The sequence below is a fragment of the Thunnus thynnus genome, chromosome 10, assembly GCF_963924715.1.
Source record: "Thunnus thynnus chromosome 10, fThuThy2.1, whole genome shotgun sequence".
In the NCBI taxonomy this organism is placed as follows: domain Eukaryota; kingdom Metazoa; phylum Chordata; class Actinopteri; order Scombriformes; family Scombridae; genus Thunnus; species Thunnus thynnus.
In genome coordinates this window covers 4,746,162-4,764,316 of record NC_089526.1, presented here as the reverse complement: position 1 = coordinate 4,764,316, position 18,155 = coordinate 4,746,162, and the positions used below count along the sequence as shown (strand labels likewise).

Below are 18,155 nucleotides of genomic sequence, written 5' to 3'. Positions count from 1 at the left end.
TTCCAAAATCTAATTTAACAATGCATTGCCTTTCCTCATGTACAGTTTATAATGTGTACATATTGTAAATAAATCCCTATTTTTATGATAGAAAGTTTGACTCTTGTGTGTGTCCATCCTGATAGGTAATCCAACCCAGTGAACAATGAGTTGTGATGTTCAAACCTCAAACAAGTCTGAAATGAACCAAACACTCTACAAACTTGTGTTCTCTACTAGCACCTCTGTATGTTTTAACTAAGTTACAACTAATCACATATAATTTTTTGCATGTTGTTACTCTAAGTATGCTTTACTGTTATGTATTTGTACATGTTCTATTGTATATATTTCATATACTTAATTACAACACAGAATCTGTAGTAAGAGTTCATGTGAGGCACTGCTCTGAACCAGACTGTCTGAATCTTTATTGGCAAGAAAGGGCCACAACATTTTGTTTTATGATCTTCACACAAAACAGAAACACACAAATAGATGTTACAAGAAAAGAAAATACATTGATATATATATATATATATAGAGAGAGAGAGAGAGAGAGAGAGAGAGAGAGAAAGAATATAAGGTGAGCAAAAATAAATTATTTCAAAAAATCTCAGTCAGCAAATAAAAAATCCTCAAAAAGTTCTAAGCAAATATCACAGATAAAACACATAACAGTAGCAGATCTCTGTGATACATCTGTTATGATACATGTCCTGATCACATTTATGGATTATGCCAGTCAAGGCAGCAATATTTCTCTGAGCAGTTATGAATATATTTAGAAAACAGGATCCAATGACTCCCTGAACGTAAGGAAAACAGGGAAGAGAATAAATAGTAGAAGCTGGTGAGTGTTGGAAACGCATTAGATGGTTTTGGACTTTTCACAGGCAATGTTGGACGTAAGAAAGAATGAAAATTAGATGAGTGTTAAGGGAATGAATAGAGAGAACCACTTCCTGAAGGAGTCTGAGTCTATGTAACCCTCTGGTAACTTGGGAACACTCTCTTTATTATATGGTCCCCCCGGATTGTCCCTATCATCCTGTAGATGATAAAAAGGTAAACACACACTTTACCTTTATATTTCAACATGACCACATCCGCAGCTTCTGTCTCCGTCTCATTCTCTCACTTACACTCTCCTCCATTCACCAGCTTAGACAGACACAAAAAAACATAGAAACACACAAAATGAACAAAAGTCACTGTCTATTTAGAGTCTAAACTCAGAGAGAACAATTTAATTGCATAATACCAGGTAAGGCTTAATTTGAGAGTAATGACTGACTATCTTGTAATATAATATTGTGTGTAAATATACATTTCATTAAATAATAAATATGATGCACACAGCTCGCAGCGTGACTTAATAGTTAGGGGAGAACGGGGTAAATCGAGCCAGTGGGTAAAATGAGACACCCCCTTTATCTAGATAACCATAAACAAAAGTAATCATGTGACCACAAATAAAGAAAGTATAGTTCACATCACTCAATCCATCTTGGACTCCAGCACATGAAGAGAGTGGTCAGCAAAACAGAGCAAAAAAACAACAACAGATTTTTGTCATGTCAAGTGAATTCATCATGTTACTAAAGTTATCAGTCTTGTATCTTAATTAAGTTTTGGACATTATTACATGTTGATTTAAGTCAGTGTAAGCTACAAAACAAGGTCATAAACTTAGCATAATTGTGGATCTGAGCCACTGTGTGAAACAGTTTTGTCAAAATGGAGGTTGTGGGGTAAAACGTGCCAGTGATGTTGGAGCAAGTTGAGTCAATGGTTCAATTTACCCCCCAAAATTATTTTCTGATATTCTAGAGACTAGACACACTGTTCTTGTTAATGTTTGATCACTGTTACAAGTGTTACAATGTTGATGAATAAATACCTAATTGTTGACTAATGTTAAGTTTAAGCCACACACAAACATGCTGTACATACAGACGGGTGACAGATTAAAGGAGAAACCAACATAAAGTGTTTTAGTAAGGTGTTGGGCCACCATGTGTCACCAGAACAGCTTCAATACACCTTGGCATTGATTCTACAAGTCTCTGAAACTCTTCTGGAGCGATGAACACTATTCTTCAAAATGATATTCCCTCATGTGGTGTTTTGATGATGGCGGTGGAGAGCGCTGTCTAACACCTCAGTCCAAAATCTCTCATAGGTTTCAATTGGTTTGAGATCTGGTGACTGTGAAGGTCATAGCATATGATTCACATCATCTTCATACTCATCAGACCATTCAGTGACCCCTCATGTCCTATGGATGGGGACATCCTGGAAGAGACCACTCCCATCAGGATAGAAATGTTTCATCATAGGATAAAGGTGATCACTCACAACATCTTTGTATTGATTAGCAGTGATTCTTCCCTCTAAGGGGTCAAGTGGACCCAAACCATGCCGACAAAATGCCCCCCAGAGCATAACAGAGCCACCAGACCCCCTCACTGTAGGGGTCAAGCATTCAGACCTGGACCAGTTTTTCCTTTAATTTGTCACCTGTCTGTAGACACAAAAGCACATTTACACACACATTCTTTCTGTATCTATAGTAACACACAAAGATCAGTTTAATCTTTACTGAAAATGTTTATGTAACATTTTGAACAACAGGACACAAACATTTACTTAAAAGTATGACTTTTGCCTTTGTTAAATTGATGGCACTAATAAAGTTAAAAATTAACTCAAAATTGTTTGATTTCGTGTCATTTTTATACCAGGATGTAATGGTGGTTCTAATTACCCCTAGAGCACTCATTTTACCCTTACCTTGGAGTAAATTGTGTTATAGGACTAACTTTTTTTGATGGGTGATTGTTCTAAAACCATAATAATTAGATAACTTGTTTTCATTTCCATGGATACACAACAACCTGAGGTATATATATTAACTATTATTTGAAACAAATACACTTTTATTTCGCAGTAAAATCATCAAATTTAAAAAGTGTCTCGTGTTATCCTTTTCTCCACCACACGAGTCATGTGGTAAGAATATCAGAGTCAGAGCCAATCAGAAGCAGAGTAGGGGCGGGTCTTCGCAGACTGCATTATAATACCACAGCTGTCTTTCAGGAGGTTCATACCGGTACTTTACCGAATATACAAGAGTAGAGTAGAGAATATCCCAACACGGTGATGTTTCATGGAGTAATCTCGTCAATTCCTGGATTTTAATGAAGTGTTGGATTATTTGCACAGAAACGTGAGGGAAAACTCTCGGGTAAGGCACGTTTCATTTCACTTTTTCCAATGGGTGATGTTTTCATGTCTCAACTTAACGATGAGCATTAATATTGAGATATTTGGTGTATAAAGTAAACCCTGCAGTGTATCATCGCTGCTCTTTCCCTCATGTGAGCCGTGTTTGTTCACTATATGCATCTATATCACGGTATTAAGCTTCTATAGGATTTGTTTATATTTTTGAATACATTCTCGTCGTGAATGAGATACTATATAAGACGTAATTATGTTATAAGTTGGCGTACGTGTGAGTCTTGAAGTTAAGAGTCTCATAAATATCAATCTTGTGATGTTCGCAGAGTGGCAACGCAGTGGTAAAAAAATATATCGTAAAGCGCCTCAAAGATCAAGCTGATTGCGTCAAGGAAGTATTGGGGTGCAGCTTGTCAAAGGGGGGAGTCTCGGGCAAAATAACTAACCGGGCGCACAACTTCACTCATGGTTGATTGTTCTAAAACCATAATAATTAGATAACTTGTTTTCATTTCCATGGATACACAACAACCTGAGGTATATATATTAACTATTATTTGAAACAAATACACTTTTATTTCGCAGTAAAATCATCAAATTTAAAAAGTGTCTCGTGTTATCCTTTTCTCCACCACACGAGTCATGTGGTAAGAATATCAGAGTCAGAGCCAATCAGAAGCAGAGTAGGGGCGGGTCTTCGCAGACTGCATTATAATACCACAGCTGTCTTTCAGGAGGTTCATACCGGTACTTTACCGAATATACAAGAGTAGAGTAGAGAATATCCCAACACGGTGATGTTTCATGGAGTAATCCCGTCAATTCCTGGATTTTAATGAAGTGTTGGATTATTTGCACAGAAACGTGAGGGAAAACTCTCGGGTAAGGCACGTTTCATTTCACTTTTTCCAATGGGTGATGTTTTCATGTCTCAACTTAACGATGAGCATTAATATTGAGATATTTGGTGTATAAAGTAAACTCTGCAGTGTATCATCGCTGCTCTTTCCCTCATGTGAGCCGTGTTTGTACACTATATGCATCTATATCACGGTATTAAGCTTCTATAGGATTTGTTTATATTTTTGAATACATTCTCGTCGTGAATGAGATACTATATAAGACGTAATTATGTTATAAGTTGGCGTACGTGTGAGTCTTGAAGTTAAGAGTCTCATAAATGTCAATCTTGTGATGTTGGCAGAGTGGCAACGCAGTGGTAAAAAAATATATCGTAAAGCGCCTCAAAGATCAAGCTGATTGCGTCAAGGAAGTATTGGGGTGCAGCTTGTCAAAGGGGGGAGTCTCGGGCAAAGTAACTAACCGGGCGCACAACTTCACTCATGGTTGATTGTTCTAAAACCATAATAATTAGATAACTTGTTTTCATTTCCATGGATACACAACAACCTGAGGTATATATATTAACTATTATTTGAAACAAATACACTTTTATTTCGCAGTAAAATCATCAAATTTAAAAAGTGTCTCGTGTTATCCTTTTCTCCACCACACATGAGTCATGTGGTAAGAATATCAGAGTCAGAGCCAATCAGAAGCAGAGTAGGGGCGGGTCTTCGCAGACTGCATTATAATACCACAGCTGTCTTTCAGGAGGTTCATACCGGTACTTTACCGAATATACAAGAGTAGAGTAGAGATATTTGGTGTATAAAGTACACTCTGCAGTGTATCATCGCTGCTCTTTCCCTCATGTGAGCCGTGTTTGTTCACTATATGCATCTATATCACGGTATGAAGCTTCTATAGGATTTGTTTATATTTTCGAATACATTCTCGTCGTGAATGAGATATTATATAAGACGTAATTATGTTATAAGTTGGAGTACGTGTGAGTCTTGAAGTTAAGAGACTCATAAATGTCAATCTTGTGATGTTCGCAGAGTGGCAACGCAGTGGTGAAAAAATATGTCGTAAAGCAACTCAAGGATCAAGCTGATTGCGTCAAGGAAATATTGGGGTGCAGCTTGTCTAAGGGGGGAGTCTCGGGCAAAGTAACTAACCGGGCGCACAACTTCACTCATGGTTGAAGAAGCTTTATTCCATAACAGCAAACTGTTAAATACTAGAAACATCGTAGAGTTAGTGTGGAGAACAGTAACACTAATCACTGTGTACCAGATAACATCTGTGGTGATTTAGAGCAGAATTTACCTAAACTTATGTCCGTAAACACAATGTCTCACATGCTGGGAACTCCGTCCACCTACCCCCAACAACTACAGTATTAAATCAAATAAAACAACTGGTAAATGTGTCTGAAAAGAAAATTAGTGGTTAAAGAAACAAGAAAAAGAAAAAGTTTAAGGAGAGAGAGAAACAGTTTACACCTGGCATTGACATGCGTCTTGAGTGACTGCTTGTGATCAGATCTCACTTCTCCGCTCTATATGCAAATAAACACGTACATAATTTCTGTTTGCAAAGACCAAATGTGTTGTTGTTTTTAATCGGCGGGAGGACCGGGGGTCCAAAGCTGTGTTCCACTTGTTCAATAACAAGATGAACAAATATCCCGTCTATTAATCTGCTCTAGCGCTGCGTCTGAACATATATATATCATCCAGCCTGCAGAGAATGTTGCCTTTGGCTGTGTGATGTTTATTAGGTGACAACAGCACACACACACACACACACACACACACACACACACACACACACACACACACACACACACACCACAGAGCAAATCATAGTCTCCTACATGAGAGAAGAACAAGATTTCATGTTACATTGTGTTTGAATATGTGTTGCTATAATTCAGCAGATTATGCTGTAAATTATGTTGGTGGTTTGGTGTTTGAGCACCTGTCCCTCTAAAGGTCTCTGTACAGCCCTGTTCATACACAATATAATCAATAGTTGTCCAGGCCCTACTTACCACTGTGGTATTATACACTGTGGTGGTATAGTGAGGGAATAAATCAGTCCAATAGGTTCTAGGTTCTCCTCATAACTTTAGTCACGTTCAAATACAGCTCAGTCAAGTCATCACACTTCTCACCCTTTTCTCTCCTTCTCTGCCCACCAAACTACCCACTGTCTGAACAGCGCCACCAAGCGGCTGACACTACAATATCACCCAAACACTGCATCACTAAACATATGCAAACAGGCAATGTTCAACAAAAACACAGTAAACTGATGTTTAACCTTACGTTTACACAACTTTTGCCCATAAGACACAACTTCACTCTTACACTAGCAAGGAAGCTAAAACAATAATCAACAATCAACAATAATCAGAACCTGATTGATAGGAAGGGATGGGCAAGTGAACAGACAAGGGCTGCGTTCAACATCAATTTGGGGGAAGTGTTTCCTAGTGCTCCCTACCACACGAAGAACCCTGAAATATTAACTGCACCTTCAGATATTGTAATCAACTTAACCTGCAGCATCTTGTAGCACAGTTACATTACTGCACACAGACACCTGAGAAAGGCTTTTAAAAACATGTTACTTGAACTGAATTCATAGAAGAACAAACTGTAGACTGACTGAGATCTGACTAAAAGTCCTTTGCTCAGTCATGTAGAATAAGGAAGATGAACATGAGCACATGTTGTGATGCATGAATGAAACCTGACTTATCTTTTCACAAGTGTGATGACTGAACTTTGACCTCATGTGTTGATGACTCCTCTCCTCTGTCTCCTCTCACAGGGAGAAGATGATCTGCAGGATCCTTCTGCTCATCAGCCTGACCTCCTGTGTCTGTGGTTAGTTTAAACCTTCAGTTTTACATAAAGATGAACAACAGAATAAACGTTTAAGAGCTCAAATGTTAAAGTTCTTAGTTTGTCTGGTCCTCACTTTCCCTCTCTGTCTCCTCAACAGGAACATTTGTATTGAACGTGACAGAGACCTCCTACCAGGCAGAGGAGAACCACAACATCACACTGGAATGGATGTTTACAACCAAAACTGACAGTTCCTCCACCGTACTTATAATTAATTGTCAACTGTTAACTGATGTTAAACCCTTGGTCCTGTATCATCTATATGAGGGTGTTGAGGACTCAGAGTCTCAGGATTGACAGTTTGCAGGACGAGTTCAGTGTGACAAAGACGCCCTCAGAGAAGGACAAATCAGACTTCATGTGTCCAGAATCAGGACTGATGACTCGGGTCTGTACCAGTGTGGAGTGAGAACAAATTATGGTCGGAACAGAGGAAAAGGCCGACTCAATGTCACTGGTAAGATGATTCAGTAAAACTCAGCAGAACTATGAAATATGTTCCCACTTAATGTGTTGTGGTTATTTAGTTTTCTTTAGTGAAATGTTGTTTCTTCACATTAATGACAGATGAGTTTGGTGTCTTTACAGCAGCGAGGGATCGGCCTGAACCTGAGACACCAAACACAGCGAGTCGGGAAAGGATCGGCCTCTACTGTGTACTGGGACTGACAGCAGCAGCTATATCTGTACTGGCTGTTTAGTCATTCACTCTCTGCCTGTTAAACAAGATTTATACTCGGTCCAGTGGTGGATTTCAGAAAACTGACAGTTTAGCAGATGGATCAGAGGAAACAGTTTGATTCAATTTTATACCAAAGACACAGAACACACAAGTTTCCCATTGGCTGGCAGGTAACCATAGCAACAACCTTGATGCTTCATGCACTCCCCTCTCTCTCTCTCTCTTCCCCCAACTGAACTCTGCCTCACATGACATGGACTTTGGGGCTCATCAGAACTGAGCTAGGATGACCCACAGTTTTTCCTCAAGACGATAGTCTGAAATCTGCCACGCATCAGACGCTCTGTTGGATTAAGGACTTTGCTTTGTATTAACTGTCATCTGGTGTCAAGTGCGTGTAGCGCAAGTGAGTGAAGTGTTTGAGAATGTTGTTATAGTTGCTGTTCGTTAGTGAATCGTTTCTGTTAGCTGATCTAAAGGGCTCATATTCATGTATTCTGCCGACTGGGTAGCCTCATATTAACAGCTACTGTTACCCACAGTTGCTAGATGTTAATAGGCATCATGTCTCAAGCATACGGTTAGGACTTTATGTTTGGCTTGTGTTGTGTAATATTTACTATATTACCGATAGAATAGCGGACTGAACGGACACTTGTAGGTCCGCTCGTTAATTAACGGGCGTCCACAACCCGTCAGTTAAACAGCTCGTTCAAACCCCGCATTGATGTCATGCATGTCTACTACTGGCCAATAGATGGCGCTGTTGCACTGCTGAGTGACATTAACCCACTGTTAGAGGGAATATGCTGCTTCAGCCTCAGATATGCCTGTTTAATACATGGTCACATTATTTATCAGCTGTTTGTCAGCTGTATTATCTTGTATAGTGGAAATTTATACATTCAGAAAGTAATATAGTTTACCATTTCTACATCAGCCTGTTATGTTTTCATACGGATATCTGACATGTTTGTTCTGATGTATTATGTTCATTTACACAGAACCACTGAGGCATCAGACTGTTGTACAAGGATTGTGGTTGTGATGGTGACAGTAAGTCCATACAAATTCAAGACATCTGCGTGATTCTGATCGATCACCTGCAGCAGGTTCTGTGTGAACAAATCCAGCACATAGTCATAGCAGGGAAACTAAAACTTCCTCACATAGAGTATGTATGTATAAAGGGGATGAACATTGAGATAATTATATGTATGTTAAAGAGTATGAACACATGGTAATTATTTAAGTTGTGTATGATGGACACCAGGGAGTCTAGTTGGACTATTCATGATAAACATTAAGTTCATTGATTAAGTATAGAAGGACCAGATAAGTATTTTACTTCTTTCTGACTGCAGCTAGAATCTTCTCTGGGTTTCTGCTGGGTGCTCTGGTTTCCTCCCACTATCAAAGACATGTAGGCTATGTTACGCCCAGGCCACACCGCCTACCTCCACCTTTGCGTGACGGCTCCCTCGCTGAACTGCTGCAGCCTGCAAGCATGTGGTGTCCACACAGACAGCTCTGCTACTGGCAGCCCTATGTTTCTACATTGAGTATTGAGTTTGCCTTTGATAATGGCCATCAATAATAGAATGTTTCATTTCATGTTATTGTAAATTTAATTTCTATGTAGTTTAGACAGAAAAAGGTTCAGAAGTTTGTGCTCAATGGAAAAACAAACAACAAAAAAGGGCTTACCCATAAATATTTTTTTCATGTCTGTGACATTGCCCCATTCTACAGATATAGACATTGAAACTATATTAAAAGATGTAATGTTGATGGTATGATGTCAATATGACTGTCAACAGATCATTTTCACTGTCTATTTTTGCTGAGAAAAGCCTCACACAGGAAAAAATAGGCATCACACCAAATCTCTAGATGATGCACAGCTGCAGCTACGCTTGAGCTGCGCGGCTCAGGTGCTACCAGGTGTGCTCCTGTCAGTTCACCTGACCACTGGTGATGGCAAAACAACTGGAGTTGGTTCCTGAGCGCTTCACTGCGGCTGCCCACTGCTCCTAGTGTAGAGGATGGGTCAAATGCAAAGGTCACATCACACAACCATCTGACAGTCATCCTTAATGAGGACTTATTGTGCTAATTAGGAGTTCCAAGCTCTTGTCAAATAATATTTCTCATCTATTTAGGGTGTAAGGTCTCCAAAATCTAAATTAACAATGCATTGCCTTTCCTCATGTACAGTTTATAATGTGTACATATTGTAAATAAATCCCTATTTTTATGAGAGAAAGTTTGACTCTTGTGTGTGTCCATCCTGATAGGTAATCCAACCCAGTGAACAATGAGTTGTGATGTTCAAACCTCAAACAAGTCTGAAATGAACCAAACACTCTACAAACTTGTGTTCTCTACTAGCACCTCTGTATGTTTTAACCAAGTTACAACTAATCACATATAATTTTTTTCATGTTGTTACTCTAAGTATGCTTTACTGTTATGTATTTGTACATGTTCTATTGTATATATTTCATATATTTAATTACAATACAGAATCTGACGAGAGGGTGTGCTTTACCGTCATGAGTCACTTCCTTAAAGTGATAAGATACCAGTATGCTTGCAAAGGAAAGTCGTGTGTGAGTGAGCATTCCTTCATTGTTTCAACCAATTACACACACACACAAATGTGAATGCCTGCATACATACTTTGGTTTCAGGTGAAGTTTGAGCTCATGAGGCTCGTACTCCAGAGAAATACATGGGAATATTGTTGTAACTTGGGATCTGCTTGACTGCCAGTAACCTCACTGTCCTGTTGCCTCAAGTTGCACTCGCTTCACTACTACACAGTGTGAACAGAGTGAACTTAATAAGACAGCCCACTCCCTGTTACCATGTACTTATGAGGCTGAAGGTTTATTCTGTTGTTGATCTTTATGTCAAACTGAAGGTTTAAACTAACCACAGACACAGGAGGTCAGGCTGATGAGCAGAAGGATCCTGCAGATCATCTTCTCCCTGTGAGAGGAGACAGAGGAGAGGAGTCATCAACACATGAGGTCAAAGTTCAGTCATCACACTTGTGAAAAGATAAGTCAGGTTTCATTCATGCATCACAACATGTGCTCATGTTCATCTTCCTTATTCTACATGACTGAGCAAAGGACTTTTAGTCAGATCTCAGTCAGTCTACAGTTTGTTCTTCTATGAATTCAGTTCAAGTAACAGGTTTTTAAAAGCCTTTCTCAGGTGTCTGTGTGCAGTAATGTAACTGTGCTACAAGATGCTGCAGGTTAAGTTGATTACAATATCTGAAGGTGCAGTTAATATTTCAGGGTTCTTCGTGTGGTAGGGAGCACTAGGAAACACTTCCCTCAAACTGATGTTGAACGCAGCCCTTGTCTGTTCACTTGCCCATCCCTTCCTATCAATCAGGTTCTGATTATTGTTGATTATTGTTTTAGCTTCCTTGCTAGTGCTCCCTGAGTCTTACCTTTGCATACCACAGTGGTAAGTGTGTGTGCGGACGCTGCACATTTATCTTTAAAAAAGAGCCTGTGTCAGAGCGGGAAAAGTGTCAATAAGTTAACACAATAAAGTTTTATTCAGTGTTGTCCATCAATTCATCATTTACCAGACTTACATTTCCTTGATGATGATAAAGTGGAATCTGACTGTGTATCAGGCTGCAGCTACATCACATTTTAAATATATTTGTTCAGCTTTAATCTGACGGACAAAACACAGGAGGCAGCAACTGAAGATGAAAAATATAGTTAAAGATTTAAAACATATATAGATCAAAGACATAGAGACATGACTGTAGCTCTCAGTCTGATCCAGTAATAACGTGTTTGGTGATTTGCACTTGAAAAGGCGTCGAGGTTAAAATACAGAATATTTTAAATTTTTAGACATCTATTTGTATCTCAGCTCAACAGCATTCAGTGACTTTATTTCAGCTTCTTCAACAACTGTAGTAAATTTAAACATTTTCACTAAAATGCTGTTAAAACACGTTAAGATTATGCTCCCTATTTAAAAATCTCACTTTCAAACTACATTCTTCATCCGCATCACAATCCTGCTCACTCAGCATGTTAACATATAATCTCCAATATTATAGGAATTATATTCCATCGGTGTGACCAATCACATCATGAGTGATAGAGATAATTATTCATTGATCCCACATGTCTAAAGCTTCATACCGATTGTTTAAATTGAAACTGACATTACAATGTTTATCTTCCTTTTGTTTGTTTTATGGACAAACTTCACATGACAGACTAAACAAAAACTTCGATATTAAGTTTTTAATGTGCAAATACAATAAAAACTCCTAAAACACCACCAAAGCTGGGATACTGGTGTGCATGTAAACACACTTGATCTGTGCAATCTGTTGTTTTCTGAGCCAGGTGTGAATGATTTCAAGAAAATCACACTGAACAGTATTTTAAGGGCTTAGAAAGTAAATACCTGGACATTTTTTGGTCTTCATATATTCATTGGCCCCTTCAAACTGACAGACACTATCTGTATTCCTGGAAATGAATGCTCGACCGTCGTGCTGGCAGACAGTATTGGGTGGTGGAAGGCCTGTGCAACTTCTGATGTCAGTCTTACTGAAGACTAGCTCATCATTGCAAAACACACGAGTCACATCAGTGGCACATCCTGGGGTCTCACAGAAAAACAGTTGCACAGGACTGTGTCCACCTGTAACATCATACATCTATGAAGTAACTCACATAAACTGAAAGGAAACATCTTTTTTTTGATGAAGAGAATGACATAAACAAGAGAGGACGTACCCTGACCTGCAGTCACTGGAAAGCACTGAGTGAGTGTAAGAGCGCACAGCAGCAGAAAGAGGAAGATTTGCTCTGTCAAGACAAAATTACAAACTCAATCTAAGGCTGGTGGTTGAGATTGGACCCAGTTTTAAGTTGGTAAATTGTCAGAAACCTACCTTTCATGTGAGAGATCGGTACTGTGAAGCTTTTCTGGGCTGTCCTGTTGGAGACACATTCAGTTTCCCGTCAGAAACTTCGCATCACAGAATTTCTAATTATCCCCCACCATGACACCCTTCACGTTGAGCACAACCTTTACAGCACACCACTTCCTTTACTGGAATTTGGTGTTAGCCTCAACTGAAATGTGTCTTCCCTGTTTAAAACCACAACACACGACTCATAATGAACAAATACTGTATGTATTGATGTTCCTGTTTGTGAGGCTTGTTACTCAAAAAAATTTACAAAAATGTACAAAAACTGTTTTTAAGACATTTGAAACCCAAATGGTGAATCTTTCACATGGACAAAAGCGAGTTAGAGTCAGTTGGTGAGGAAGTGGTATTTACTGTTAATGTTATCAAACAGGACTGAACATATCTATTTACAGTATTTCAATCAAAAAACAAAATTTTCATGTTGCCATTCAAACATTGGATAGCACCACTTAAAATGAACTATAACCAATGACTTACCCCATTTCTTGCTCTGAGATAACGTTTCCTCTCTCCAAGTGATGGTCCGCTCAGTACGAATATGCACGACCTAAACAATAACACGAAGCACAAATGTACGTTTAGTTGGATTTAGCAGTGCTACAGACAGCAACCCGATGAGATGGGAACAGGGGGGCGGCTCCCCCAAAGCTGACTAAAATGACCACACCTGCGAGACTTTTTACACATTAGAATTCCAATATCTGTCATAAAAAGTAACATATTTTATTTTTTGTGTGTATGAAGACAATTGACATTTAGTGTTACAGTTAATTTTCCAGGGTTTAGAGAAAACCATGACATTATTATTTTTTTATATCAGTATTTACATTGATGCACAAAGCTTGACAAAAACGAATTTAAATATCTTAAAATTTTATATAAATTAAAAAAGGAAAATGTATAAAATGACAGTTTTAGTAATGTTGTGGTGAGGACATTTTGTAAGAACAAGTGATGAAAAACATAAAAAATAAACATGTTCCAGATTAAAATCTTTACGACCATATGCAATTCTGTGGACCTGCTTCTATGTATTACAGTCTCTGATGGTTAAAATGAAAATTCATAGAGGTTGATTTCTTTTATGTTGGGAGAGTCAAAAGTGACCGCAGTTGCAGAAACACCCTTACATGTTCAAACGCAGCGCTAGAGCAGATCAATAGGACGAGATATTTGTTCATCCTGTTATTGAACAAGTGGAACACAGCTTTGGACCCCCGGTCCTCCCGCCGATTAAAAACAACAACACATTTGGTCTTTGCAAACAGAAATCATGTACGTGTTTATTTGCATATAGAGCGGAGAAGTGAGATCTGATCACAAGCAGTCACTCAAGACACATGTCAATGTCAGGTGTAAACTGTTTTTCTTTCTTTCAACTCCACTACATCCTGCAATTCTTCCTCACTTCTGTCTCCTCTCTCCTGATTCCTTCACTCACTCAGGAAATGTAAAAAGTCTTCCATGTAAAAATTTGAGTGAGGATGAAGCAGAACTTTAACACGTATGGTGATAATTACAGTAATTGTGGACAAACACACAGTGGGAATGCATAAGCAGTCAAGCTATCCAAACTATCAAACTGCATTAACATTACTGTCATGTAAAGGAACAGCACTAGATAAATGGGACGCTTAAAACAACACTAATGTCAATTTAAAAAACTTTAGCTTTACTGAAGAGTTTTCGCTGCTACTTCGTTGTGTTTTGTCAAACACATTATAATTTGATGCTGCATATTGTCTCTGCATGTGCCAGTGTATAAAGGTGGAGGACCATATTAATGTGTAAAATGTCTCTTGTTGGTCTCCTCTTGCTGCTGTTTTGTCTAATTTTAGGTTTGTTCTAAGTGTCAGCCATATTTAACACTGTTCCACATTTTAGAACCAACTGCTATCCTTACTTTGTTTGGTAAACTGTAGTTTTATTTCTTTACCAGTTTATTGTCTCTTCCCTGTTATAGTTGTAGTTAAACACACTAAGACACATGAGTGGTTCATGTGTTTACTGTGTGAGTGTGTTTAGGTTGTTGTGACTGCATGGTGAGTATACAGCAACACCTCTAAGCTCTCCTCAGTGTAGCCTGACATCCCATTTACCAGCCTCAGCCCATCAGGGTGGACATTTATTAAACACCTGAACAGTATTTCTCACTAAATATAAAGTAAATCCTACTTAAGTCTTAACGTGTCTCATATTTTTATCTGTCTCTTACACTTAAATGAGTATTTACGCATAACATAAACGAACTTTGTTGCAGTTTAATACCGTTGTAGAAATGCACAAAGTCAACAAACACGGCTCACATGAGAGAAAGAGCAGCGATGATACACTGCAGAGTGTACTTTATACACCAAATCTCTCAATATTAACGCTCATCGTTGGGTTGAGACATGAAAATATCACCTCTTGGCAAAAATAAAATGAAACGTGCCTCACCCGAGAGTTTTTCCTCACGTTTCTGTGCAAATAATGCAACATTTTATTAAAATCCAGGAATTGACGGGATTACTCCATGAAACATCACCGTGTTGGGATATTCTCTACTCTACTCTTGTTTATTCGGTAAAGTACCGGTATGAACCTCCTGAAAGACAGTTGTGGTATTATGATAATAACAGAAATCATATAAAAATGTAGTCAGCTTTTGTTTATTTCAAAATTATCAGATAGGCCCTACAATAATTATAATGTCAGTCATTTCAGTAAAAAGCATGTTTCATGTTTTAAAAAGTAAATTAAAAAGTACTTACAGTGTGACAATAGCAGAGTAAAGTGCAGAAAATCTGGAGACATGAAGAAGCAAACTATTGCAGAAATTTGCGAACAAGGGTGAACTGTAGGACACAAAGAAAATCCTCTGCCTTCTGTGTTCTTTACTCTTACACAACTGTGGAGCTTTCATTAAACCTGTTCGGAGATGACATCAAGGACCTGGATATGCTAATTTGAACGTGTGTGAAAGAACTTCCCGAGCCAGGAAATGCAAAGCATGCACACAGGAAGAGCGTACACTCATGGTGTAAGATGCTTTATTCCATAACAGCAAACTGTTAACTAGTAGAAACATCGTAGAGTTAGTGTGGAGAACAGTAACACTAATCACTGTGTACCAGATAACATCTGTGGTGATTTAGAACACAATTTACCTAAACTTATGTCCGTAAACACAATGTCTCACATGCTGGGAACTCCGTCCACCTACCCCCAACAACTACAGTATTAAATCAAATAAAACAACTGGTAAATGTGTCTGAAAAGAAAATTAGTGGTTAAAGAAACAAGAAAAAGAAAAAGTTTAAGGAGAGAGAGAAACAGTTTACACCTGGCATTGATGCGTCTTGAGTCTGGACCTGTTTGATATTGTTCCATGTTGACCAGTCTACATTTTAGTGTGAAGAAATCATGCGTGTTTGGGGGAAAATCATAGGATTTTGTTTTGCCTCTTTACTGCCACCTGCTGTCAAAAGTGTCAATAGTTCTGTCAAAAAGTGCAGTAATTATTAAGAGGAAACAGCTTCTATTAAACAATAATTTGCTGCATTATAAAGTGACTTTATCAATAAATGTGATACATGTCCTGATCACATTTATGGATTATGCTGGTCAAGGCAGCAATATTTCTCTGAGCAGTTATGAATATATTTAGAAAACAGGATCCAATGACTCCCTGAACGTAAGGAAAACAGGGAAGAGAATAAATAGTAGAAGCTGGTGAGTGTTGGAAACGCATTAGATGGTTTTGGACTTTTTACAGGCAATGTTGGACGTAAGAAAGAATGAAAATTAGATGAGTGTTAAGGGAATGAATAGAGAGAACCACTTCCTGAAGGAGTCTGAGTCTATGTAACCCTCTGGTAACTTGGGAACACTCTCTTTATTATATGGTTCCCCCGGATTGCCCCTATCATCCTGTAGATGATAAAAAGGTAAACACACACTTTACCTTTATATTTCAACATGACCACATCCGCAGCTTCTGTCTCTGTCTCATTCTCTCACTTACACTCTCCTCCATTCACCAGCAGGAAGCAGGATTTGGTGTCAGGGAGGCAACTTCAGGTTTAACTTTGGGTTTTCAGTCCTTAAACGCTGTTTTAGTTTTTCACTTTTTACCGGGTCCATCACCATGGTAACTGACGCTGAACAGCTCAAATGTTCCGGAGCAGGTTAACTTCAGAGGATCGGATCACAACCGGTCAACACTCTGACCACTGACCAATCAGATGACTGGAAAAAAGAGTCATCATTCCTACAAGATCTCGACATGGACAAAAGTCCTGAGTTTACAATAAAGTGACGAGTAAAAAAGAGCAAATATATATATCTATATATCTCTATAGGTCAGTGGAAACATTTTATTGCTCTAGACTTTCTATTTCCACTCTGGTTTTAAAACAGAGCTTCTAACAAACAGAGAGATCGTTTGCGACACTATTCACATTATGATGATTTTAGCTGCATTTTAATAGTATAAAGTTTCTTTTATCCCCGGAGTGACAGTTGACAGTGTGGATGATTTTACACTCTGATTCATCACTGCAGCTCAGAATAACATGAGACAACTGTGTGATGATAACTGGAAATAAAAACGAAATATTGTCTTTTATCAGAACAACAACCTGATCTAGTGTTAATTGGCTCCTATGATCATAAATGCAACATTTCATTCAGATAGACTCGTCAGTTATTAACTACTTTTCCACTCTTTACTCTCTCTTTACTGACTCTGATGACGTCGCTCGTGATTAAAAACCCCGCCTCTTTCACATGAACGCGCTCGCAGCTGGAGAACCCAGAGTTGACTGAGCAGCTTGATAACCGGCTTCGTAGTTCTGGTTTTCTGGACGGTCAATGTTAAGTTCAGTGGAGCCAGGTAACGAAAAGATATCCTGGGTATGTTGAACTTGTTTCGTAGTACAGGCCTCCGGTCAATTCCTGGATTTTAATGAAGTGTTGGATTATTTGTACAGAAAAGTGGGGCAAAACTCTCGGGTAAGACAAATTTAATTTTACTTTTTCCAATGGTTGATGTTTTCATGTCTCAATCTAACGATTAGCATTAATATTGAGAAATTTGGTTTATTAATGAAACTGCAGTGCATTATCGCTATTCTTTCCCTCACGTAAAACGTTTGTGTTTACTGTATGCGTTGCTAGAGGTATGTGTAGAATTAATATTAGTCGTGTTGGGTACTCGACCCCCTGATGCTGGTCTGTGTTGTGATTGACCACTACAGGGCTCCGGTCAGAGAGCACAGAGTCATCATTGTTGTTTAACTCCTTTACTTGCAGTGTAAGAGTGGTACAGGTAGTATAACTTAGTGGTGCAGATCATTACAGTTTCTGAAATAAAGAACAAACAAATACACATAATGTCTCTGAGTTGTCACTGTTCATATTTGTTGTTACATGGCTAATGATGACCAGTACTAATTTAACATTTAAAGTCATCAAATGAGATCTAAATCCTCTCAGGGTGAATGTT

General features: G+C 38.5%; 1 protein-coding gene across 6 annotated transcripts in view; it reads left to right on the top strand.

Annotated features, from left to right (window-relative positions):
- Positions 1 to 18,155, top strand: part of LOC137190848 (programmed cell death 1 ligand 1-like) — a 68,497-nt gene that overhangs the window by 40,507 nt on the left and 9,835 nt on the right. The window contains exons 1-4 of one of the 6 annotated variants that reach the window (XR_010930304.1): positions 3,947 to 4,089; positions 6,913 to 6,968; positions 7,087 to 7,446; positions 7,578 to 7,876. Coding sequence is in view for 1 of the 6 variants with exons in the window: in XM_067600535.1 (XP_067456636.1) it covers positions 7,578 to 7,690 (113 nt within the window). In the remaining 5 variants the exon portion in view is untranslated. Of the gene's footprint in view, positions 1 to 3,946; positions 4,108 to 5,391; positions 6,969 to 7,086; positions 7,447 to 7,577; positions 7,877 to 18,155 lie in introns of those variants that run through there. The other 5 variants (XR_010930303.1, XR_010930305.1, XR_010930302.1 and 2 more) reach the window with 5 other exon arrangements.